The 27,263-nt window shown below is 38.4% G+C and overlaps 2 protein-coding genes across 4 annotated transcripts in view; one reads left to right on the top strand and one right to left on the bottom strand.

Moving 5' to 3' along the window:
• The window catches only part of PPP4R3B (protein phosphatase 4 regulatory subunit 3B), a 31,858-nt gene extending 28,924 nt beyond the window's left edge, over window positions 1–2,934 (top strand). For both annotated transcript variants that reach the window (XM_064509734.1, XM_064509735.1), the window contains exon 16: window positions 121–2,934. In XM_064509734.1, coding sequence (XP_064365804.1) covers window positions 121–216 — 96 coding nt within the window. In that variant the 3' untranslated portion in view covers window positions 217–2,934. The remainder of the gene's footprint in view (window positions 1–120) is intronic.
• Window positions 2,890–26,947, bottom strand: CFAP36 (cilia and flagella associated protein 36). 2 transcript variants are annotated; one of them, XM_064509736.1, is made up of 10 exons: window positions 26,606–26,947; window positions 19,586–19,650; window positions 18,564–18,665; window positions 17,513–17,627; window positions 16,446–16,533; window positions 15,371–15,422; window positions 12,571–12,697; window positions 7,503–7,672; window positions 6,901–7,125; window positions 2,890–3,885 (listed from the first exon to the last, which is right to left on the bottom strand). In XM_064509736.1, the coding sequence occupies exons 1-9, from the start codon at window positions 26,718–26,720 to the stop codon at window positions 6,928–6,930; spliced, it is 1,032 nt and encodes a 343-aa protein (XP_064365806.1). In that variant the 5' UTR covers window positions 26,721–26,947; the 3' UTR covers window positions 2,890–3,885; window positions 6,901–6,927. The 2 variants fall into 2 exon arrangements, with proteins under 2 accessions (XP_064365806.1, XP_025963724.1); XM_026107939.2 differs by having other exon boundaries at window positions 6,970–7,125; window positions 26,606–26,945.
• Between the last annotated feature and the right edge of the window lie 316 nt (window positions 26,948–27,263).

Raw genomic sequence — 27,263 nt, forward strand, 5'->3', positions numbered from 1 at the left:
GCTTGACTTTTTGGAGGTTCATGTCCTGCACAAGTTGATTGGGGGTTATGTACTGAAACTGGACATTCTTAGGTATTTTTTTCAATGTGAAGTTTTTGTTTTTGTTTTTTTAATTGGCAGGGAAGTCTAGTTGGCTTAGTGGATTATCCTGATGATGAAGATGATGATGAAGAGGAGGAGACATCTCCAAGGAAAAGACCTCGTCTGGGTTCATAAAAGAAACCAAAACTTTGGAATAAACTTTTATTACGGGGTTTCAAATGCTGCAACTGTTTCAAGAGCTAAAAAGAATCTGATTCAGAAAGCTTTTTCCCATGAGTATTTAAGATAATACAAGGAGTAGCAAAAGAAACTCAGTATATCAGCTAGAAAGGGTTAGTTCTGTAAACACAAGGCATCCAAGGAACTTGATATCTTTCTAGTAAATAAGGAGTCTGCCATTCAGGCTGCAAAATAAATTTTAAAAATTAAAAAAAAGGGGGGGGGGGGGTAGTATTCAGAACCTGGATGATGGCTTCTCAGCAAGGAAAGTCTCAGGTTTTGGGAGGGCATGGGGAGGGAAATGTATGGTAAACAGTTTTTTAAATATTGCAGGGTTTCCCCAGTGTTTAACAGAACTAGGAAAAAGTGTCAAGCTTAAATTTTGAACCCAGTAATCTTAATTTTGTAATGGTGCTGTCAGTTGTGTTCTTTTAGCAATGCCTCTTTTAAAAAAAATTTTTAAGGGAAAACTAATTGTATTTGCATAAGAACAATCCAGATTTTGGGACCATTATTACAAATTAAACCATATTTCTCATGGTTGGAGGGAGGAACACTGCAGTTACAGTGCATGTTGCATTGTTTAAAGCAATTAAAAATAAATTTTAATTTGTATTTTTCAAGAGGAGAAAAAGGAAGCTGGATTCAAAATGGACAGTTTTGCTTGTTTTTTCAATTAGATATCCAATAATATCTATGCCAAGGAACGATAGCTTCCAAAATACCTCTAGGAACTGCTTGTGTCAAACTCGTGCTTTGAACTGCACACCCGTACAGCTGTCATTTTCATTTTATGGATGATACAGAATTGAATCATTTTCTGCTTTGTTAAATTGAGCTGTCTCCTCTCTGAGCAGCAAGTGTATTTTCATATTTGCAAGTTTAAATTGTATAATTGAGGTGGTAATAAGAAACACTAACAGGTTTTTCATAGGGATGAATTTAGCGGCATTTAACACCAAAGTCATTTTGGACCAAGATGGAATTATTACTAACAAGACACCAGTCTTTGAGGCAGAATCAACAAGCAGCACCTGAATCTGGGTGTAACATGAAAGCTGCTTTTTTAAAAGATAAAAGCACATTCCATGTAGGTAAGCAAATGGCAACAAAAATAGGTGAAATGATAGAGGCAAACAGGCTAGGTTTTATTTTCAAGAGCAGCAAGTGAACTGTAAATACTTTAATGTTAGTTTGCCCATATGTGATCTGAGATCATGAAGTGAGAGGAAATTTCCCAACAACAATTAATGTGTCAGAAATGTTAAAATACAAAACCAGCTGCAATCCACCACATAGATCACTCTTGTAATATGTGTTATGGGTCCATTTCTCCTGGAATAGTTTAAACTGAAGCAGTTTCTCTGTTTTGGAGATTTTGTAGTTAATTTTAATTTTAGCTATTGTTTGGAAAAAGATGGGCTGTCTGTGTAGATATGAAGTATAGTTTTTTCCATAAAACAGAAGTTTATTTTGTATTAAAAATACCACTGTACTTGTTTTACACCATTTGTATACATGTGGTGATATTAATGCTGAACTGTAAAATTCAGGAATTAAAATGTGACCCTGTAATTCCATAATTATTGCTCTTGTTTGGTTTGTTGTACATGGTAAGTTAACTCAAAATTTTAAGTGTGGCCATTTTAGAATATTCTTTAAGACTAGTTATCCATGCAATTTTAAAATAATTATATACCATTAGATCAAATACCCAACAGAATGCCTGATTTCTTACCAGCTAGTAAGCGAGACACAAAGCATTCTGATGGATGACAGTTCATGTGAGTGGACCTGGGGAAAATGATGTTGCCCTTTGTGGGCTCCAGGCAACCAAGAATGGGACTCCTTATTTTACCTGTGCGATGAAAACACCCTGTAAACTCTTAGCGCAGTGACTGAGGAGGTATTTTGCTGGTAAAGTGTAGTTGCTATGTCATCACCATATGCTCACTCCCTTGCTGATGATCATCTGTGGTCTTTTGCCTTTTTTGGCTTTTTTTTCCCCCTCTGATGAGTCTTCTCTCCATCAGTAAAAATGATTAACTTCCTACAATGCCATACGTGCTACTCAAGCAGCTCAAAGTTACGCAGTATGTGCCTTTACTAACCTGAGAAAATCATGTTACCTGGTCTGTTGACCTTGGTGCTCCCAACTCTCCCTTTAAGAGCTACCCAAAATAAGTTCTCTGATGGTCTCTGACAGAAGTGTGTTAGTTCTTGTTTGATTCCCTCCCCGCCCCGCCATGATCCCCAGTTCTCTTTTCTGAAGTACTGTCAGAAGCTTTAAAATACATTCAAACCAGCTTGTCTTTTTTCTACAGCAAAAACAAGAATGTCATGAATTTTTATAGTTACTAGAAAAAGATTGTATGAAATGGCATTAGATGTCAAGTTTGATTTTTATTTTAAATGAATTTTTAAAATCCCTGTAGAAGGTGACATATGCAGCTCTCTAACTGGCTAATATCTTGGGTTGTCGCCTCCCTCAGGCAACCAGAGATGCTTTTCCCATCTGACTTGGTAGGTGCTGCCTGGGTTCTGCTAGTGGGCAGTCCACATTCTCATGCCTGGGGCCCTTCCACTACCAATCTTTTTAGAAAAGAAAAGAACATCTGCCAACATGTATCAGTTATAAATGCTATTTTAATAAAAAGTTACATGAAACTTGAATTGGTTGTTTTTTTTTTTTATTTGAGTTACTATTGCAGTCAAATGTGTAATGAGGTTGTGCAAATTATAGGCTCTTCTTTTTATGTCTAAGCCAAACACTGGTGAATGAGGTTTCTATGTGTTTTAGTTTTTTTTTTTTTAAAGAGTGGCTTTGGAACTTTTAAACTGCTGTTGTGATTTTTATAGTATTTACTCTTCAACTAAAGCAATTACTTTTATTTAAAAGTTGCATTCATAGCAAGATTAGGCCTAAGGCACTGGTAAACTGCCCCAAAGGTACATAAGATAGGATAATACTGAGTTACTGTGTAAATGTTTTGTCTTCTGACTTCAAGCTGCATTTATTGTTTCTCAAAAGGAAGATGATTATTGTATCACTTTCTTGTGAAATTACTTTATTGCATTTCACAGCTGAAAATAATTTGTTTATAATGACATTCTAATAAAAGGAAAAGAACAAAGTTCTATATTTGGAAAAAAATCATTCACATTAATAGGTATTATTTTAACAATTATTTTTTAACAGTAATTATTTTAATCAGTATCTGATTTTGTTCTACTTTAATATGGCTGAGGCCAGTAGTTCACAAAATTTGTATGCTGAGGTGATGTTAAATGGCCTCACTTCTGAGTACATTCCAGTGAAAGTAAGTCTCCAGCATTCTGGAAAGTACATGTGTTTTTAGTGTATTTCAATGTAACTTCAAATATTTATATTCAAAGAACTGAGTTACTTGTGTGAAAGCTCTAAAAAGAATTAAGTGTAATACATTTTAAAACATCCATCCAATTATTGGTTAGATAATTTATTCTAAAAGAAACTACTCATGTTCTTAAGTTCTGCAAGGAGCAAGCTTCTTAAAATTACCGCTTATTAATAACTTCTTCTTTTAGTTTTTCTGCCAGCATTTTCCTCTTCTGGAGTAGTCTTTGTTTCTCTTCTGACATTGTCTACAAAAAAAAATGAAAAAAATACAGAAGTAAACTGCATGGCTTTTTGGCACATATCCTGCCTTCCAATGCTGAATACTAATTAAAAATGTATGAGCCAAATCAAGTAGCTGACAGGAAATTTCCTCTGTAAGAAGGAGCAGCTGAGTAACCTCATGGCCAAACCTGAGGCTGCAGCAGCTGCCCCTGCCCTGCTGCCTGCACTCCTCAGCAACAGCCCCCTGCCCTGTGCAGCACCCAGCAAAGGGGAAACCAGCAATGCCACATCTTTACTGTGCCTCTGTTGAACTCTTTGACTAAGGTAAAAGTTCATGGTAATGTAGCAGGACTTAAACTCTGAATTGCTCAGTCCTTGCCAAAGCTCTCAGTTACTCCAGGCCTACCCTTCCCTGCTCCCCAGCCCCAGGCGCCCCCCCCACCATCCCATAGCTCGGGCGTGCACTCTGCTGGGGATGGCAAAGCAAGGGGATTTCAGGTGCTTGAATCAATGCTCACTTCATGTGTATCTGTTTCAACATCATGTTCAATATTAATTTCAACCTTTATTCTAAGATAATTATATATATTGCATAAAAAAAGTTATAGTCTGTTACACAGCACAATTTGTACTGAAGACTATTCTAAATAGGAATATTCCTTTCTATTAAGTGTTATCTACTGCTAAGGAAGATTAGATGAGTTCTGGTGGTGCTGACAAACTATTTGTTCGTGAATATGGTCTTTCAAAGTCATTCATTTTCAAAAATGATTGAAGGAAATTAAAATTATGCCATTTCTTGGGAAGTGGATCCTGGAACTGACTCTTTACATGTGTCTGCCTTTTTTTTTTTCTACTGCATTGTACCATCTTTGTTGTACCCATCTCCTTGGAAGAGGAATAACCTCAAATTCAAATGTTGCTGCTTCATTGTCTTAGCTGTTCCCCAAACAACAGTATTTCTGACATTGTGCACATAATAAAATGCTTAGTAACTTTGGAAAAATTCCTGAAGCAACAGAAGGTCTCTAGTCTTCAACAGATGTTTTATATAGTGGAGCACTGACCTTTTCAAAAAATACACAGTTATATCATGTTGGGGTTTTTGGTTGTTTTTTAATTTCTTCAGATAGTTTCCTTATTCACATTGATATCAAAGACAATTTTCAAGCATTTCTTGTCATATAAATGCAGATCAGACCTACTGTTTGTGGCAAATGCATTACATCATATGAGTCACAACAATGATTAACAAAAGGAAAAAAGACAAAAGTTTGTCTTTTTTTTCTGTTATGTCCTTTACACGGGTAGGGCTTGATCCTGTCATGATTCTGGTTTTTATGACCATGGTTTCTTTCCCTGATAGGATTTACTTTTCCTTCTCATACTAGATTTCCCATGACCCACCTCCTGCAACAATTGAGTTTTTTAAGCACTTCTTGTAAATTAAACAAATTATCAGAGGCCCTGCCTTTGCATTTGCCTAAAGGCCTAGGGTACTCCCTCCTTTTTTTGTTGGTTTTTTTTTTGGTTTTTTTTGTTTTAAACAGTGGTTTATGACTTGTTTTTCAGAAGAAAAAAAGGACTTTAATGAGCTACATAGTTCAGAGAAAATATTTCTTTTTCCTTATTTTCATCTCTTCAAATACTACTTCGAGAAGGATTAGGGTTTGGGAGACTAGTGGCCTCTATATAGCTTTTAAACGCTTATTAAGACTTTCTATAATAATTCTTCTACTTTAGCATCTTTTGCTCCATCTCGTGCTCTGTGTGAATGGTATGAAGATTATGCACTTCATGCACCTTTGCCCCCCCCCCCCCCCCAACTGAGTTGCAATGCCTGTAGCGACATCCAGAAGCTCTAGTTCTCCAAAGATAAAAAGCAAGAGCCCTCCCCCTTTTTGGCATTTTTTCCTGACCAGAGAGCGCAGTGTTAGGTGGTTCTGCTGACTCAGGTAAAACTAGAAAGTTTTAGACTCCTTGAAAATGTGCCCCATGGAAACTCTGCTATTACTGGCTACGTATTTCTCCTCCCTGCACTGTAATTGTGAATACAGTGGCAATGAAAAGTAGTCTTCTGGATAAATTCAAATGATTTGTAATGGTTTTAAGGTTATTCACTGTAACAAATATTTCAGCTGTATTTTTCAAGTATTCAGTGCTGGAGAATGGAAGAAAGACGGTTGAGCAGTGACTGGATGATTGGTTGAAACACTAACAAGCACGTTGTGACCGAATCTAATGCCACGGTATTTTAGTACCCATAGACTGGAATATCTGGGATAAAGATCTCAGGAGAACTTGACCTCAGTACTACAGTCATGTAGTTCAATAATACAGTCTAATTTATTCTGAAATACCCAACTATCTTGCAGAGCACTCTCCATGATACATGTCTCTGAATAAAGGAGACTGTCTTTACAGGTAAGGTCAATTCAACATTATTGTTAAGAGAGTGCCTAGATGTGGGAGAAGGAAAGGCCTCGAAGAATGAACTGGCAGCTGTACCGTTACATCTGATGTGCCATTCCCTCTCTTTCCTATGATTCCAACCCTCTCACAGAAGCATTTTTTTCTACTAGAGGCAACGGGATAGATGACAGCAGCATCCACTTTTCAGATTGCCCTTCTAATGTCTTTCTAACATTTAACTTTATCATAATGTGTTAATCGAGGATTTCTTCATTTGAAATAAGAACAAAACTCTCGTAAGACTCAAGACAACTTGGCAAATTTCTCTCTGCAAAGTAAGACTTTGCAAAAGAAAAATGTTTTTCCTGTATTAGCTGGAAAAACACATTCAAGAATTTAAGGGAGGCCAAATGGTAGGTCATGGACTAGGAGCAAGCCAACATTTTAACAGTTCATAAACTTATATTAATCATGAAGATTTAATGATATAGAACCAAGATAATGCTAACTTAATCATTAAAACTTCTTCTTGCACTACAAACTTCTGCAAGAGCAGTAGTCTGAAAATGATCTGCCACTACTTCCACTGCTTTTGTCCTGCTACAATATTCAGCAGCAACACTTACATCTTCACTGAAGTTAATACGTGCTTTTTATAAAGCGGTGAGGATGATTAAAATTTTTGAATCCTTCACCTCTTTAGGAGATAATTCCTCATCTTTCTGGTCAGTACTTGTTGGCGACAGTATGTTGTTTCTTGACTCCTTCTTCGTAGCCATCAGCATATCTCGTTTTTTCTTTAAGTAGTCCTCTCGTTGCCTCAGGTTGTATTCTTCAAGTTCTGATAAATTCTGGAATTTTTTAGATACCAAAAATTAATTTCTAAATGTATGTGTATTATTACATATATGTGTATTTGAGATAAAAATATTTAAAACATATTAGCCTCTAAAATTACTATCTGAAAAGAAATCCAAGTCTCAAGCCATAGCTGTCTATTAAGAAATTTTCACAAGGGCAAAAGCTGAATTCTATTCTAAAACTAGAATGATGTATCTGAACTTCATGCAAATTCAGCTGTTGAATACTCTAAAACTGTTTTCATGTTGATAATTTGGTTCAATAATAGGAAATATACGATAACATAATAATAGGAAATATATTCTAAATGTAATACTGTCCTTTCACATTCTAGCTGTATGTTTGTTTATTTGTTTTTTAAACTTACGACTCCTTCGATCCCAGCTTCTCGTGCTGCATTTGCTGAATGTTTTCCAGCTGCCCTTTTCTTGGTCTCTTCTTTCATTTTGGTACATGAAGGTTGAGACACGCTCTCTGTTCCTTTTGGTAATGGGTGCACTGATTTTAAATCTCTCCTTGCAGATTTCTGTGATTCCTCTACACAGCAATTTTGCATAGAAACCAATTAGAAAAAGTAGGCATGTATTTAAAAAAAAAAAGTTTATTTCAATATCTGGATGTCTCTGGTTTTAAAATTGAACACTTACTTAAAAAAAATCATGTTCCTCCCCTTTTTATTGACTAATAAAAGCTTCTTTCAAAAACATTGTTAAAATACTGTCTTTGCACTAAAAATGCAATTAAACAATGTTTGACATTAGAGTAAGTACCTGTGTATTTATGTCAAATGGCTAGAATGTAGTTTCATAGTCAATATTCTAATAGACCAGTTTATATCTAGATTGTACTTTCAATTTCCATCTTAGTTATCAGTGCCAGTAATCAGCAGACTACAAGGCACACTTTAGCCAACTTGTACTGGTTCAGTTTTCTTTCAATTGCAGAGAAATGAATCAGAAAATGATGTGTTTAAGTAAACCTTTAGTTGGGAGAAAGGGAAGTGAAACTCAAAAGAGGTGCAGAGCATTACAGTTAAACACAGGGAGCTCAATTACTCATCTTCAGAACAGCCCCCCCCCATGTGTCAGGACCTAACGGGGATCCACCACACTTCTATCCCAGGCTGGCTGGCACGTCAGGGGAGCTCGGGGCAGCACTGGTTCACACCAGGTAAGGCTCAAATGACTTCTTGTCTCTTCCATTCTCTACCAACTCCCTCAGCTTGTGCAAGACAACATTTCTGCACGATACTCTGTTCACCTGTTGCTTTTTTCTTGGACAAATGCTACCCCCTTGCTGACAAGAAAAGTACAATTAAACCATGTACAGATTACAACCATGCTTTTAACCTCTCTGCAGGTACCAAGGATAATTTTGCCTTGGATCGCACTAAACTCCATGGTGTGCCTTTGATGGCATCACAGCTATTGAGCAAAAGCCTTTCCAGCCACTGGACTGTACAGCAGGGTACGGTTCCAGAACTTGATTAAGACTTCTCTTGACCTGACTGAGAACTGTGGCAGGTAAGGCAAGTTGTTGCTCCTACTATACTTTTATTAAAAATGAAGATGCTTTGGACTGTTTGAAGACCCCTTAAAACATCAGTATAGATACAATAGTACAGGTAGATGGTGCAACCTGAATTCTATACTGTATTCGGTCAGTTTCTATCAATAATATCTGAGCTGATCCAAGTAATTGAGTATAGCTAATTATAATTCTACAGTGCTGGACTTCAGATTTTTGCTATAATGTTATTTTGAGAAATAAAACTTGCATGAATATTAAGGTAAGAGTACTTTCCCTGGACTCTACCAGACCACAGAAACAGATGGCAAAGGCTGGCCCCACTAAAGCTAATGCAGGATAAACACCACTCAATTATTTTTTTTTTTTTAAGTTAAAGCACATCATAATATACATTTAGCTCTTCAATGATGCTGCCTTTTCTAGTTCAGAAAGTTATATATACAATTTTTATTTTTTTTATATATATACACACACACATATATATAAAAATCATGAAAAGGTAGGGGGAAAGGCAAAGAAGAGGAAATGCTATTCCAAGTATGGAAAACAAACCGAGACAGAAATGTAAAACACAGGCCAAGTTGAATAATTTCCATTTCACTGAAATATGACTGCTAGAAGTTTTGATGATCCTTTAATGAAAAAATGTCTTTTTATTTGACAGACAGAAGTCCTCAGAGGTACTGGGAGAGGACAGAGTTAAAACTGCTAGAAAAAAAATCCTGACATCAAATCTGTCCTATTAAAAAGCAGAGCAAAAAAACCTACGCTGCCTGCCAAATACCTACCCCACAATCAACATTATGATTAAGGAAAGCTACTTACCAGAAAGTAGTTCTTTGAAATGTGTTGTGTGTATGTATATTGACACTGTGTCTGTCCATATTGCTAACACTCAAGCTGGAGATGTTTTTGTCTTAGCAGTACCTGTAGGATGTGATCATAGGACCCTCAGTTTCACTTAACCCACGAACCTGAAAAGATACTGAGAAGAGAAGGGAAGGAAGGCGGACAGTGAACATACAAATAGACAATCCATCTCAAAGAAATATAGTTACTGGTATGTAACCTTTTTTTCTCCTTTGAGAGCTTGTCTATATGTACACTCACACTGTGGGTGACTCTAAGCAACATGCTTTTCCACGAGGACACTTAATTCAGAATCTTCTCAAAATACAACCGTCCAGGACCACTCCAGCAGATGCTGCATCCTTCTTACATCTGTGTGATAAAGACTACTTGGTGCAAACACGAGTGGAACTTGAAGTAGCTGGCCTGCAGGTACGTGGAAATGGAAGTGTTCACCAGGAATGCTGGAGGGGTTGCTTGTGCTCTGACATATTGCGCATGACCTTTACTACGAAATCTGTAGTAGTGCAACGAGTTGGGTGGTCAAAGTGCTCCTGGAAAACTGGTTTTGCAATCTGTAATCTCTAAACTATTCCTAAGGAGCTCACCAAAGTGAAATTAAGAAAATCAAGTTAACTGACATTAGATTAAAATTCATCATACAGTGGAAAACTTTAAGGGATCCACAAACTGAAATCTCAGCTTTCAAGGTGAAAAGGAACTGGCAAAAATCAACGAACAAGTTGGATAGTTGAAGGAAAAAAAAAAACAAACATATGCCAGCGAAGGGAGGGAGGGGGAGAGGGAAAGAAGGTTTTCTTCTCCTCGCTATAAGAATTGGTTCGTGCAAAGGCCGTATTGCCCAGAGAGCCAAGACTCCTGGGTACGAGACTCCTCCCTGCTCTGAGGTCGAGAAGGGCTAGCTCTTCTGTTCCTCAGTAGTGCAACCCTGAAGGGCAGGAAACGTGCAGCCTCAGGATCTGAGAGCAGGTCTGATGGCAGTGAGGGTCAGGGACTCATCAAGATGAGATTAGAAGACAGTTATTCTACTACTGTAGAAGCACACAAGCTCTTAGTGGGCAGTTCTTGCTGAGTCCTTTCCCAGCACTGAATCTGGCACCAAGAGGAAGCAATTCAAGCAAAGGAAATGATCCCATTATCAGACGTGAAGTTTTAGTTTGGAGCCCATGTTTAGGAAGCAGGTAATAACAGACCCTTTTGGAGGCCGTTCCTCAGTTCTGGGTGAGAAAGGGGTCTGAAAGATTTCCAGGGTAGATTCTTCTTGATTTTTGCCTTCTCTATCCAAAACAACTTTTCTAAAGGGTGATACTGAAGGGTAAGCTCAACAAACTTTCTCAGTAGCCTCTTCGGACAGGTATATTGCCACAATATGCCAATCCTACACCGATGAAGATCACTTGCAAGGTGCTAACCTGCTTGTAGACCTGTCTCTTCTTTGTCATTTAAAAAACATCAAGAATGCTCAGCGCCAGTGTGAGTGGGCACTTGGACAGCACAGAAGAAAGGCTGCACTCAGTGCCAGGAAGTCTTGGCTCCCAAGCTCCATGATCTCCTGTCTCTCAATAACGTGATTAACTCCTGCAGAGAGAATATTTGCCAGGAATGCACCTGTCTTCTGAAACAGGAAAACAACCACTACAAGATAGACATAATTTCATGGTGCCTTTGCAAGGTGGCATGACTACACAAAAATAAGACGAATACGAGCAGGTTAGAAGAAAAGAATGCACGTATACCTGCAGCTGAAACTAAGAGGCCTTCTGCATACTTCTGAGGGTGAAAGAAAGAGTTCAAACAAAAGTAACAAAACTTCAGAGGAACAGAAGGGATAAAAAGGAAAGAAAGATACTTAAAAGGTTAGTGGCTTTTTTTTTTTTGTTGTGCTTTTTCTTTTTTTTTTCCTGTAAGTTCTCTGATATGAAAGACAGTAACTCAGTTAGTTTAAAGGGACAGAGGGTCCTACAAACACTTCACCTATTTATGGCCATAAAATAGAAAGCAAGGAGCAAGTATGTTCCACAGGTACAACTAAGGCTAAAAGTATCCATCTCGAGTGTCTGCAATATGAAAAATTTCAGTGTGAATGCATACAAAGACAAGTACTAGAATCAGGGAAAAAAAATGAAGGATGTACGGGCTGTTATTTTCCATGGCTGGAGTTGTATTCTTGGAAATTATCTTAGAATATTAAGCTAAAATTTCTTCATGAGCTCATAAAAGAGAGCCCAGTGAGATGCAACACTTATTTTTGACGACTGTATTTACACATACCCATATATACACATATATGTATGTACGTAGAGATATATGTATATGCACACACATAAAATACACACTCTCTACAAACACACACAAATATATATGCTTCATATTATCTAAGAATTTTCCTGCTTTATTGGAAAGATCAGCCTCCTTTGTGCTTTAGCTGGAGCACAAATATACCAACACCTCCTTCACAACTAGTGATTTTTTCCTCACTGTAAAAGCACTGGCTTGGTCATTACCTCCAGTAAAGAGCCATCTACAAAATAATTCAGACAACTTTCACTGCATAACTTGGGTAAAAATTCAAGTCTACTTAAGAAAGTTCCCCTTGGTAATACATTATTTTGTTAAGTGTCACAATCCTATTCAAAAACAAAAATGTAAAAATTAAAAAAGGTAACAAATCCAGTATGAACCAAGGCAAGAAGATTCATATTTACTTACAGGGAAAACATTGTTCTTTGCAGTAACAATGACATATACACATAAACTGAAAGATGAAAACTGCTGTTAGACTCCCTTTTTTCCTCCTGTAGTTAGAGATGGTTTATAAACGTTACTGAATCATAAAATAACTCATGTTGGAAGAGACTGCTAGATGCCATCTAGTGCAGACATCTTCCTCCAAGTAGGGCTAACTTCAAAGCTGGATGGTTACTCAGGGCCTTGTCCAGTCAATTTTGAAAATCTTGGTATGATTTGACTCTTCATAATTTGAAAATAATGTCATATTGCATGCTCACTATCACAAAACACTTCCATAAAATTACCTAATGAAAATTGTGGAGTTCCTTCAAAATCATCAGCTCCCTCAATGGACTCCTTAACTTTTACAGCTTCTCTGGAATCTCCTGGAAAGCTGTATGTAACATCTGCCGATTTAAATTTATCATGTGCCTTAAATTAAAAAACAAACAAAAGCAGGCATTACATTTCCTAGAACCATACTTTAGGCACTAAACTATCAACCCACAGAAAACCGTCAAAAGAACTTTCAGTTAAAATGGTGTTGTTTAAGCTACATACTGTATTGTTAAAGCAAGCAAAAGAAAACCGCTTATTTTGTTTTATTAATAGGAACGTTCACATTGGCTTATAGTCATAAATCAGCACTTTTTAATTTTGGTTCAAAACCTCTTCTCTAATGAAGAGCCAGAATTTAGTACATTAGGTAAACTGGTGTTTTGCTTCCCAGATACAAATAGATAATGGGGTTTTTTTTGTTTTGCCTCATGCTTTATGCGTGACTTTCAAGGACACCTCTGCCACCAGAAAAATATAATAGGAGACAGAAAGATAACCAGGAACATATACTGAAGTTAATACAGAAACAGAAAAATAAATCAGCTCAATGGCAACAACAGGTCTGGATAATATCTGACACTTACTTCACTTCTACACTAGTCTGACAAATCTTGACAGTGCAACTCACCTCTCTGGAAATAGTAAAGCCAGATAGCATTTGCCCAGAAAGTGTCTAGGCTTTACACCAATCATCTAATTCATGCCAGAACCTTCTAGCGTTCATCAAAATAACAAACTATTTTTTATTTACAAAAATATGTCATTCAGCAATTACCATCACCTTTTCTGTCCAAGTGAATTAATCTATTCAGTGGATTCATACTGCTTCTGGAGCCAGATTTGCTGAAAATGCATACTGAGTAACTTTTGCACTATTAAACTATTTTAGGGCAGATACTACAACTGAGGGGGAGTGACAGAAGACATCTTGAAGGGACCAGTCATGCTAAGGTAAATTTAAATAGCACTTTCCACATATTCTTTGCTACAACTTTCTTTGGACAAAAAAAGAAAGAAAAATGAAGAACTCCACCTTTGATCAAATAATGCCTAAGTACAAAAGGTAAGTTCTGTCTTTACGAAATATGCAGTGAGACTCATGTTTTCTACTAATGAAGGATACATTATTCTGCGTCCCAAATTATTAGGAAGCATGTCTTATAAAGAAGTACTACCTGAAATCAAATGCTGTTAGCCCTGAAGGATAAATTGAAGTATTACAGCACTGTGTACATATTCCAGGCCAAGAAGAAACAGAACAGCTGGACTGAAGAAATCAATAGGGAGAAACAGTAAACAAAAGTAACTACTCAGCTATGTATGTATACACACACACATACGCACGCGCACGCACGCACACACACACACACGCATTTTTTTAATCTGCTTTGTCAATTAAGGTTTTAACTTAAGTGGCTCAATAATGTTTGTATAGGACATAGTACAACAAACCCTTGAATTTGGTTGGGCCCTTGAAGGTATTGACTAGCGCTACTGTACTCTGGCTTGTTTTGAATAGAAATGCCAGAATATTGATATTCCTGTCTGGTCTATGAAGATTTGGACAAGTGTGCATCTAAACACAATGTCAATTCTTAAAATGAGCCAAATCTTAAGTTCCAGATTGTTTTGTAAGAAATTCTGTAGAACAGGCGACTCATTTCCAGGAATGTATTATTATAATACAGGAAACAAAGAATTTTGCCACTGCTTTTCTACAGCATCCTTCTTCTGCAGGATGCAGGGTGAGACGTTTGATTTGGAGGAATGTCCCGATTTGTTTAGGACTTCAATAGCAGGAATTCAATAGTATAGCAATCATCTGCACTGATTATGGGTTTGAATTCAGGAACAAGACTGGAAATAAAGTAACTACCTCTGTGGTAGTTAGGTTTGGTATCTAGGCAGTTGCCTCTGTCGGTTCAGGCCAAAGAAACAGAGTGCTTTCTCTTTTCAAATTTACTAGGCTCAATTTCTTAATGGCAAAAAAGAATAGAAAAGAACTGTACTCCCTTTTGAAACAGCCTATATTTCCACCTATTTTTTAATGTGTTTTCCTAGTGAAGAAAAGCCTTATTGCCACATTTCCACTGGAGATACTACTGCTTCCCAGAAGCAGCCTTGCTCAACAGATTTCAATTTGCTTCTTAGTTGTTTAACCATTAACAATTTAGCCAGTCCACTTTTACATTCAGTTACCTTTCTACAGGGTTTACTGTGATGGAGACCAAGTGACATTCTAACTCAGAAAGGATTTCTAGCTCCTGATGATTAAATTCTTGCAGCATTGTGCAGACTTAATGAATAACTATGCTGTCTGTGAAGTGATCCTTAAAATTCCTGAAGGATTATGAATGCTATCATCTCTGAGAAGCTTACACTTTGAAGTCTCTTTGATCTTGACAATATTGGTAATTTAGATGTTCTCTGGATCTGAAAGGTTGACATCCATTGCCAGGATTTCAGAATTTTGATACTGAAGAGGGAACATGCTTACTATATGAGCTCCACCAAATGACTGATGGTTAATGGTATTATGTATAATACTAATGTCAGTAGCACCATGAAGAAAGATGTAAACAACAGAGCAGACTCTTCAAAAAGAGAAGGCAGTAAGAGCTTCCTGACAGACCTTTTATTTGCTTTGGATGGTACATACTGGATGGTACATATTGCCTTACAGTAACATAGTTGACATGTGAGACAAAAGTATCAAAGTGTTTCTTAATCATCAGCATAACTCATTTAGAAGAATAAGATACTGACCTCTTCAGTCCTTTTCCTTTCTTGCTCTATTTCATATTCTTCCTTAGACTTCCTGTAACACAAAATACAGGTAAACTCAAGACTTCTTTAGTATCAGTAAATATAAATTCAGCACTGCTTAAATACTTGAGGACTATCAAGATGATCTTAATACAATGTGAATTTGTTGAAGTGTCCAAAATACTTTCATGACTTAAATGAAAATACATTCTTAATAGACATAAAGAACTATGATAAACATATACACTGAAAACTGTGGGTTCTAATTTGCCCTGTGCTAAAATAACTGTGTAAGAATTTCTAGAGTATCTATCTCTTGTTTCAATTGCCGCTTTAAAGATTGGAAGGAAAATGTTTGCAGAATACAGAAGGAAAATAGCATAATTTAAAATAACCTGAATGGATTAATTTGCTATTATTTGTTTATGATTGTTTATGTCTGTGTGAACTGAGAGTGGAGGAGAATCTTTCTTGCTGTATCAGTCCTCACGCACCTCCTGAGATTATAGCAAGAGTTATTGTATGCAGCTAGAAAGAAGCTGTGGGAAAGAATAAAGCCTACTGCAAAAGCAGAATTTGTCTTTCCAAGGCTTTAAGGGACACAGAGCAGGGCACAATATTCTAGTGGTGCTAAGGAGTAATAAAGCTGCTTTAAGCGGACATACAGCGTTGATCCTGTCTCTCCAGATCTGTCTTTAGGGTGTCCCCAGAAGAGGGGATTACAGCTAACATGCTCCTATTGTCCAGAGCCCATGCCGGTCTAACCTAGGTCTAATTTTAGGTTTAACTCGGGATTCAGGAGAGAAGGGAAATGACAGGGCTTATAAAATCGCACACTATTACAGGCGTCACAAAGACAGTTCAGCATGACAGAGTGGTTATCCCTGTGTCTTTAAATCTCCCTAATCACACCCACTCTCTAGCACTATTCATTTTCTCTCAAGCAGGATTTTGACAAGAACATTCCTGTCACCCTGAAGATGAGGAAAGTTTCCTAGAAAAATCTGGAGGAGTTAGGCCCTATATACGTTTCTCTGTTAAAATACTGTATGAGCTAGGACCAATTCATTTTTACCTTAGAACCTCCCTGAGGATTTTCATTTCTTCTTGTTCAATTTCACTGAATACATCAGAACCATCTGTCAAACAGTCAGGCAACACACCTATCAAAAAATCAGGGCAAAATTTATGCATTACTCTAAAAAACATTATTTTGTATTCCATTTGGCATCATTCTTCAGCCAGAGCAGAGAAAGAAAAACTACATCTAATTCATCCTCTCTGTAGCGGTCTCCAGAAAGATTCTAAATCCTGGGTATCAAGTTAGTGGTAGCAAAAAGGCAAAGCTCTCTGAAATACTAAAATTTGGACATCTAAAGATAAACCATAAGCCATACTCTGCACTGACCATCATACAGTATTCCCTACAGACTGCAGAACAACAATGACTAACTAAACAATCATTTTCATAATTAGCTGCTGGGCAAAACTTCAGATTTAAAAATTAATCTCTCTGAAAAACCATACATGCAGTAAGAACATAAAACAAAATGGTAAAACTGTTGACATGGAATAAAGGGGTGAGTAGATGAAAATCCTCTCAAACATCATCAGAGCAGCATTGCTGGGTATAAATTATTTTCTCTTCCTTAAAGGTAAGTATGTATTAAAATGATGAAGGTCATAACTTCTGCTTTCTATATGGATTTTTCATGTGCAAATGTGCAATGTGAATTGCAAGATAAACGTGGCAGAATGTGAACAAGGATGTTGATAGTCTGTATTCTGCAATCCGCATAGCAATGATACGGTGCTAAGTGATATAATTACTTAAACACTCCCAAAATTATCAACAAAATTCTTTAGCAGAAAACTAAAGCCAAATTTCACAGAAAAAGTTTAACTTTTCAGCCCTATTTTTCTATTTATTAGAAAGGAATACAGACAGCAGTGGCTGAGAATAGAAGCCAAGGACTAAGTATTGAAATCCTGGTCCCACAAAAATCAACTGAATGTTTTTCATTAATTTAAACTGGAACTGGACCAGAACTCCATACTCATTATATACTCATTACTATGGATCACATAGTCATCAAAACACATAAAAAGATGAAGTGAAACCCCACAGTTACCATTTCTTACCATTTCTTTCTTTAATGATTCTAATAGCTTGCAATTGCATTTCAATATTTTTCTGTACCATCATTTCTTTAAATAATCTGAAATCTTCTGCTGCCAACACTGTTTGCAAAATGGCCTGCAGGAGGGGAGATAATCACAAATTGATTAAAAATCCTACAGAAATCACAATCATTTCAGTCTGCTTGAAATTATTTTAAGATTTAAATTCTGTTGAAGATATGTTTTCAGTAATTAGATTTAAATTTCCTATCTGTCTACTTTTTCTAGTTACATAAGTTAAGCTAATGGAAAAAAAATTTTTAGAGTTCTTTTCTTGCCTATGTCCTTAAATCATTGTGGCTACAATAATATTATCACAAAACCTGGAGGGTTTCCCAGTATAAATTTACTGCTGCAATTCAGTTGACTTACTGAACAAAAACTGTAAACTTGACTGAGGAATACACACTGAAAAATCTTTTTATACATTTAAGAGGAAGTATGTAAACAAAGCTCAATTTACTCTGGCAGCAGAAGTGCCTACTCCTCTGCCCAGCAAACCTGAGACAATTCTGAAAGGTACCTTTGATCAGATGAAGTTCTATAGAATCATGCCTTGCCTTCTCTAGGCCAATCTTTGTTTTGCAGATTTTATCATTTTATTACAAAATTAGAGGAAAATATCATCTTTTGCCTTTACTGAATGTGGCTATTGCTTCAACTTTTAAGTTTGTCTGCTATCGTAAATGGACAGAAGACTAAGGAAAAGCTGACACATCTGCAACTAAAGGTGACTGACACACCCTAAACTTTGGGGGTTGTTTTAGAAAAAACAAATCATAGAAGACAAATCTCTGATAAAAAGTTTTGACATCACACAAATATCTGTCATTAACTTAAAGATATCACTTTGCTGGTCATAGTTTGTTATATGAACAAATACATTAATTCAGGTTTTAGAAAATTAAAGTTCTAACAATAAAACATTTCAAAATTTCATCTCTGCCCTATTAGTGAAAATATAATGAAAAAGTAATTAAATCCATACATTTCTTAACAAAGAAAAACATACCTGTGAAGTGTGTGTCTTTGCAAGAGGAGACGAAAAAGCTTCTTGAAATTTCTCTTCGTTAATTCCAACTTCTTTAAGATAGCCTTCTAGTAATTTTTCAACCTGTAAGAAAGTATATCCCTTACCTCCTAATAGGTTTTTCCCTTGGAATCATATGAACTTTTTTCATAATTCTATATTCTTTTCTGCTGCCATTTAATTTTTTAACTCACAAGAAAAATCACTGCAAGACTGATTTTCTGATACTTCAGGCTTGATTTACTTTCATTAACTGTTAAGATTAACATCAAGTTTGGTTGCTGAATTTGGTTACGACTCAATTTAGCTTCTCCAGTTTCCAAGAATCTCATCTCTCTGCCTTTTCCCTTTTCCAGAGTCCTGCCTAGTTTTTCATGTTATTTTTTACCTCCTACATAATTTCAGTCTGACCCTGAAGGGTAACAGGCACACAGGAAAAAAAATGGATGTTGATCTGCATTTAACTGTTTTCTAATATAAACTATTACCATGCCTTATTACAAAAAATATTTTAGAAATTTGTGTGCATTGGTTTATAGGTATTTTAAGAATGTGCCAAAAATATTCTGTACCTTTTTTTAATACTTAAAAGTTAACTCAAAGATTTATCAGAGCCAATAGTGCACAAAATACAGGTTATATGTGTTTCCTTTCAGTCATCATGTTGCTTGTCACTTTTAACTTGACAGAAAATACCAAATTTATATTATTTTAGCTAAAGAATATAGCAATATAACTGAAAAATATGTAATAGCACATAAGAAATATGACTGTATGTTAAAGTTTCTTTTCTACATATCTGGTGTCCAAGCATAAAAAAAAAATCATATGGCAAGTATGACTCAAAGGATATCTAAACAAAACTTTTGATGGACAACAGTAGAAAATCATAGATAACAGACAGATAATAACACAATTAGAAGTTCATCTAAATAAATACTACTTAAACATTTTTAATTATATTATTTTTTAGAAGTCTACCAAAAGTAGTGAATAATGCTCACCAAAGCTTGGTACTCCTGATAAATTTCTGTGTAAGACAACTTGCTTTCTTCTTCATCATCAAAAACTTAAAGACAGATATTCCTGAGTTAGTGTTTCAGGTACTAAAACATTAAATACACACCACAGAAATTAATTTATTCCTTAAAGAGAAAGATTAACCATATTTTGAAAGATTAAAAATATTAACTATAATTTTAAAGGAATACTTAATCATATGGCGGCATAGGGGATGATGAATAATAATAAAATATTCTGTTTTTCACATGTTCCAGCTAAGAATGTACTTTGACAATTTAATGTTCTGCTTTAATTAATGTTCAAGGTTTCAGATTTTTCCTCTTGGAAAAAAAAAAAAAGAAAAGTAATAGCTTAACAACTAAAAGTCAAGTATTCATTTGGTCACAACACACTGTAATTAACTAATATGAATAATAACAAAAAAGTGTAACAGAAATGGATTTCTAAGCAAGTTGAGAATTCAGCAGATATGTACATGAAAAACAAAGTGTTAGTATTAGAACTATCATGTGAACTGGCATAAGGTCCTTCTAAGACTGCAAATGATATATATAAAGAAGGAAAATTGTCCCTCTCTACATATACTTAAAGAGAGGGTGTGTTACCATTCACTTAACATGAAGTCAGTGTGATGCAGGAAAAGGAGACCCTGCCTACATAAAAACAGATAACCCCCCAAAAAAAGGAATCTGGCGTAGGCAAATTATTTTTTAATTATATCCATCCTGGTTTAGACAAAATCAGTATCTCTTTAGTATAGGCCATCCTAAGACCATATTAACGACTCCTGACTGGAAATATCAAGCAAATAATCTCAGTACTGTAGAATAGATGGAAGCAGCAGAAAATAAGAGAAATAGAAAAACAGCTTCCTTTTTTGAAAAATGTACATTTTCAAATATATATTCAAATTTAAATTAAATTTTTCATCTCAACAATGAACACAGGTAATGTAAAACCTAGTGATTAAAATGTAGGCTTAGAAGTAAGATATCCTCAGTTCCCTTCAGGATTAGCCACTTTGATACACTGGAGAAGTCACTTCCCATTTCCATCTTTTGAAGTCATGTGAAGAATTGGAATTCTGCTTAACAAATTAATGAATGGATGTGATTTTTTTTTTAACAGAAAAAAACACATGACATCTCTGATGAAAGATTGTACCAATGTGCATAGAAGTAGCATTACTTTCTCATAAACTCATAATGACTTAAGTATCATTTCCCAGCTGTGATAGACATGAGACAAGGTCACAATCAACCTTGATAAGATGTGATCTGAGATGGCTGTTTCTAAAACAAAAAACACTTGTATCACTTTGTAACAATCTATAGCAATGCAACTATGAAAATCTAATCAAACAGTTCAGGCCCTCTAAATAAGCAAGGAAAACATACTTTTTAAATGACATAATTTTGGAGAACCAACATCACTTTTGTTTCATTTCTGTACAGGCAAAACACTTTTTTTTAAGTGAAAAAATTAAAAAAAAGAGGAAATGCTTTTAAAATATTCATCTAGCACATTTAAATAGTAGTAAGCATTTGTTCAGCTAAAAGGTACTACAAATCGCATTCTTAAAAAAAATTCAGCTTCTGTAGCAACCACCATATTACTCAACCCAAGAGGGTGAAGATATTTAACTGCCTCTATTGTCTTCTGCATCTCTTCCCCTTCAGGGGATCTCTATTATAGTTCTTGCAGGCCCTAACCTTTTTGTCTTTGTTTCTCTGCTCCCTTATACTTCCTGCTGTTCCTTTCCTCCCTGAGCACCCAGAGGAGTGCTGATAACGGGCTGGCACTCCTCAGTTGGTTCCAGCCAACAGCTGCCCTCACGCACACGGTGGACAGGACACCTCTGAAGTCCTCGTGCTCCTTCTACAGCTGGAGGACAACACAGAAAGCAAACTGGAAAGCTTGTACCAACTGCTCTCAATTTTCAGTATTTGAGCCAAAAGATGATGAAAGTAAGTGCCAAAAGAAGCGAGTTCCAGTCAACACCTCCTCTGATTTAAGCAGTAGTAAAAAAAATACTGTGTTTGAATGGGGATCTTGGATTTTTCAGAGTCGGGATTCCTTGATCCTGCAGTCATTATCTTTCCTTAATGTTTTGGTACAGTCTTTTGTCAACCAACAGGAACGAAGATCTGGAAGAACACCAAATGAAGGTAATCCAGGGGACCCAGGTATCCTGGAAGCCAAACTAATTATTTTTCTGTTGAAAATGAACATCTTTGCTAGGAACTCTCTAACAGGATGACAGTTAAGTCTGAGTTCTCTCTCTAAACTGAGCCACTGACTATCTTAACTCATGGACCACAGTTGGTAAGCAAACTTGAGAACTCTTCTACTTTTTTTCCCCTCCTCTCTAAAGTGACCACTGAAGAGGTTCTCTGTCCTAGGAGGTAAGACAGTCATAGGCAGTGATATCTGTTTATTCCTTTGATACCTCATCTTTATCTTCTGGCACTCAATACTATAATCAAGCTTACACAAAGTAATGTTTCAGTTAACGCCTTAAAACATCTGAAAAAAATTGAAAATCCCTCTCACTTTAAAGACATACCTATGGATTTAACTTCAGTTTAACAGCCACATGGAAGAAAATTAATCAAGCCACAATAAATTAATCAAGTCCCTAGAAAGTCAGATGGAGAGAGAGAAAACAAACTAAATCATGAATAAATAGAAAATTGCTAGGATCATTTATAATTCAAAGTGCAAGGACTTAGCCTAACTGACTACAGTTGCAAAATAAATTCCTTACATACCAATTACAAAGAGTCATATTCTGTTTTGGAGGAATCACAGAACATTGTCAATTAATCAAAAATCATGCTAATTTACCTGTTCAGCCCAAACACTAAGTGTTTCAGAACTAAAAGAATTCTGTCCTGACACAATATTTCAGTATCAACAACAGTGACAGAAATGTTGTGGTGCATTTAAAAAAAAGAAAAGCCAATAGCACAGGTAATTGCAACTATAACTCCAAACGTCTTTAACTGTGCTTCTTAGGAACTCTAACACTACAGTAACACTTCTTTAATCCTTTCTTAGAGAGCTTTATTCTCAATAGCTTCTGAAATTCATCCAACAACTCTCCACAGCACAAATCCTAACTTAAAAGATCATTTGCTGTAAGGACTTTCTCTACTTTATTCCTCTTATTTCTGAGGTTAAAACAACCTGACAGGAAGAGACCATTATCTAGGCATGCTTCAGACTAAATGCAGGTTTACTGAAGTTCTATAAATCTTCTTATTGCCAGTAAATTCTATCCAGCCTTCTACAAGAAGGACTACTCTGGAGTGGGATAATCCATTCCTCCGATTCCTAAAACAAGAAAAAGACAGGTCTAATTTAGACTGTTTGCATAATAACTGAAGTGCTTGAACAACTGGTCCTCCAGTTTAGACCTCCTTCCCTAGAGAAAACTTCTACTTCAGATATCTCTATTTCTTCCATGCTGTAAAGAGTCCAGGATCTTTACCCATATTTCTCATCAGTATATAAGGGAAGCGCTTAAATACTCACAATGATCTTGCCTCAGACTAAGACTGGAAAGAATGGAAATAATTCAGGATGACTGAAACGGACCTGTTTAGAAGCTGTGATCTGAATCAGCGGTATGTCTGTTTCACTCTAAACATGAAATAAAAATTCCTAATGGACCTTAACAAGAACTACAGCACAAGAGGGACTGCCCAATTGAGTCCAACCATTACAGAAGCTGTTCTAGAGCCCTGGGCAGGATGGAGGGGAGGAAAGAATAAGTACAAGCTAGTAGAACAAACTATGGCAACAACCATTCTGCTTTGGACTTCATCTTTTTAAACCTCTAGAAATAAGATACTATTTGAAGGTCTTTGCTTTACAGCTTCAGTATTTTTGCCTCCATATCATGTTACTCTGCTTAAAAGAAAGCACGTCACTCCAGTCTTCAAAAAGGGCAAGGAGGAGGACCCAGGGAGCTACAGGCCAGTCAGCCCTACCTCAATCCCTCGAAAGGTGGTGGAGCAGATAATCCTGGATACCATTTCCAGGTACGTGGAGGACAAGAAGGTGATCAGGAGTGGTCAGCATGGATTCAGAAAGAGGAAATCATGCTTAACCAATGTGATAGCCTTCTATGATGAGATGACTAGCTTGGTGGATGAGGAAAGAGTAGCGGATGTTGTCTATCTTGACTTTGGTAAGGCTTTTGATGCTGTCTCCTGTAAAATTCTCATAGGTAGGCAAGCTGAGGAAGTATGGGCTAGGTGAGCAGTGAGGTGGATTGAAAACTGACTGAATAGCAGAAATCAGAGGGTTGTGACCAGTGGCGCAAAGTCTAGTTGGAGGCAGTAACTAGCAATGTACCCCCAGGTCAATACTGGGTCCAATCCTGTACAACTTATTCCCCAATGACCTGGATGAAAGAACAGAGTGTGCCCTCAGCAAGTTTGCTTATGATACAAAACCAGGAGGAGTGGCTGATACACCAAAGTGTTGCGCTGCCATTCAAAGGCACCCCGACAGGCTGGAGAGATGGGCAGAGGGGAACCTCATGAAGGTCAACAAAGGCAAGTGCAGAGTCCTGCACCTGGGAAGAACAACCCCATGCACCAGCACTGGGGGCTGACCTGCTGGAGAGCAGTTTTGCAGAGAAGGGCCAGGGAGTCCTGGTGGACAACAAGCTGACCACAAACAAGCAATGTGCCCTTTTGGCCAAGAAGGCCAATGGTATCCTGGGTTGCATTAGGAAGAGCGTTGCCAGCAGATCCAGCAAAGTGACCCTTCTCCTCTACTCGGCATTGGTGAGGCCACACCTGGAATGCTGGGTCCAGTGCTGGGCTCACCAGTACAAGAGAGACATGGAGCTACTGGAGCAAGTCCAGCAAAGAGCTACTAAGATGATTAAGGGACTACAGCATCTCTCACATGCGGAAAGGCGGAAAGAGCTGGGATTGTTCAGCCTGGAGAAGAGAAGATTGAGGAGGGATCTGATCAATGCATATACATATCTGAAGGTAGGGTATAAAGAGGACAGGGCCAGACTCTTCTCAGTGGTGCCCAGTGACAGGATGAGAGGCAATGGGCACAAACTGAAACACAGACAGTTCCATCCGAACATATGGAAAACTTTTTTACTGTGAGGCTGCCCAGAGAAGTTATGGAGTCTCCATCCTTGGAGATATTCAGAAGCTGTCTGGACACTGTCCTGGGCAATGTGCTCTAATCGACCCTGCTTGAGCAGTGGGGTTGCACTAGTTGATCTTTAGAAGTCCCTTCCAACCTCAACCATTCTGTGATTCTGTGAAAAATGGTCCATGCTTAAGGCAAACTACAACTGCTTTGAATAAAAGAATGGTTCAACACAAAATCTTATGCTCTCTCAGGTGATACTATGGGAACAGATCTCATTCACAGTAACCATGGAAAGTTATCCTAAATTAGTTTGTGGCAACACGCTTTAATATTTTTCATGTGTGAATGTCTGCAGCCTTGGTGGTATCACAGGCTAAAGTTTCGAAACATGATTTTTCAAAAATCATAAAAGAAGGCTTCCTTTTTTCTAGAGGATTTACGCATATATCAAAATTGGACTGATTTTGTACCTGCTTAAATAAGCATTCGGGAATCTACCAATGGACTCCAAATTGCAATTATTTTGCTACCATAAGGAGCCAGGTGTTTCTAGGCAGAGGAAACAAGCTGTTCTGTAAGTAGCAGAATTAATTTAGTGTGACTTTGTACAGTAGACATTTATTTCCTTCTCTCTTCTCCACACATGTAGACTTAACACAGGTCTCCCTAGCAGCTTGCACACAGACCTACAGATCTATCCTAGATCTAACTCCCTCACGCTGCTCGTATGTCCAGTTAACCTTGGGTGCTTCCCCAGCTTATTCCACGATTCTCAGTTCTTTATCCTGCTGCTACCCAAGGAAGAAAACGTAACTGGCTGTTTCTGAGCTAAGCTCATGCACAGACCAGCTGGCCTACGAAACATAAATAATAACCATTGACTTCTTACTGCAGACCATCATTAAGGTTTCTCATCTCTACCTGCCAATTTTCATAAAACTGCAGGAATTCAGTTTTGGGACTTCTACTGTTCTGTTGCATTTGCCAAACAGCGATTTTAATAGTATAACCTTGTTTTGTTAGGAAAGAAATCTTTTTAAATAGCTATAGAAAAGTATTAAAGGTCTCCAGATGGTCTCTAGACACATTACATTATGAAATAAAGTGGAAGGAATAACTCAGTTGGCATAAGTGAACTGCAAGTTCATGCCAAAGTCACTTGTATGAGCATATGAACTAATGAACGTAAATTACCACATCTTAAAAATCACCTCTTAAGCAATGAAAGCAAATCCACTTTGGTAGGTTATGGGAGCAGAGACTTTTTTCCAAGAATAAAAGGTCATCTCCCTAAAAAAAAGGTATAAATGCTGCAACTATAGCTTTGTAAAACCTGAAGGCCATTTAACAAAGAACCACTTTTAAACAGAAACTACAGGGCCTCAAACGTCCTTGTAAACACAGAACGCTGATGTGCAATTACAATTTTATATGCCAAACGCACACAGCACGCCCAAAGAGCAGTGGCTTAGTGTTCCTGCCGTACAACGAAGGCCTTGACCTATTTCCGACGTCTCCCTCGTTTCTGGGATAGCCGGTAGGGTGTCAGCCGCCCCCACCGGGCCTGGCACCGCCTCGGACGCCCCCCGAGCCTCCCAGCCAACAGCGCAGCCCTGCAGCCTTTCACAGCCCGCTCGTTTTAACGCTCGTTTTGGGCCCGCAAGCCCCGCGGCAAAGGCAGCCGCCGCCTCTCACGCGGCTGGAGCAGGCAGCCACACACACCCCGCCTCGGCCCCCGGCCCGCGCATGCGCAGTGAGGCAGGATTCCGGGGGCCCCCGTGCGCCCCCGCCGTAGCTCTGCGGGCTGGAGGGGCTGGCCCCCCCTCCTCCCCCGCCCCGCCCCGACCTCGCCGCCTGCCCCCGCGGCTCACCCTCGCACTTCTGCTCCATGAACTCCAGGATGGGGATGGACCAGGCCGGCCCCCGCAGGAAGCCAGCAATGCTGTCCACCACCCACTCCACGTCGGCCTCCTCCTCTGCCGCCATCTGCGGCGGCCAGGGCCGGCGGCTCCGCGGGCGCAGACTGCCGCGGAGGCGCGGCGAAAGGCCCCGGATGCCGCCGCGGCGGTTGGAGCGGCCGCGGCCGTTGCGGCGCCCGCCTGTCGCTATAGCAACCAGCGTCACGGGGGCGGGCGCGCGCGCGCCGCGCGTAGGGCTACGGCGCCTCCCGAGCGACCCAGTTGTGGTGGTGGTGGGGGGAGGAGGGAGGGGCTCGTTTCCGGCCCGGTCGCTAAGGAAACGGCGCAAGCGCCGCCGAACGGCTGTTGGGGCGGGGCGGAGGCACTAACGGCCAGGAGGCTGAGAACGGCAGCGCGCGGGGGCCGCCGGGCGGCCGTTAGGGCGGCGCTGCGCTGCGCTGCCCTGCGCTGCGCTGCGGCGGCGGCTGTTAACGGGCGGGTCGAGCGGCGGGAGGCCGAGCTCCGGTGTGCGCCTCGGCCCCGCTTCGAGGCGAGCTCCCGGGTCCTCCCCGCGCGGGGAGGCGGGGCGGAGGGCCGGCTCCCCGGCGGTGAAGTAGCCGTCCGCGCCCGG

The sequence above is a fragment of the Dromaius novaehollandiae genome, chromosome 3 (genome assembly GCF_036370855.1).
Source record: "Dromaius novaehollandiae isolate bDroNov1 chromosome 3, bDroNov1.hap1, whole genome shotgun sequence".
In the NCBI taxonomy this organism is placed as follows: Eukaryota; Metazoa; Chordata; class Aves; order Casuariiformes; family Dromaiidae; genus Dromaius; species Dromaius novaehollandiae.

Excerpts from the sequence above, each read along its gene's own strand:
- CFAP36 (XM_026107939.2), bottom strand. The coding sequence starts at position 26,720 with ATGGCGGCAGAGGAGGAGGCCGACGTGGAGTGGGTGGTGGACAGCATT. Across the intron at positions 18,666-19,585 it reads ATCAGGAGTACCAAGCTTTG|GTTGAAAAATTACTAGAAGG; the intron begins GTGAGCATTATT and ends ACTTTCTTACAG. Across the intron at positions 17,628-18,563 it reads CAAAGACACACACTTCACAG|GCCATTTTGCAAACAGTGTT; the intron begins GTATGTTTTTCT and ends CCCCTCCTGCAG.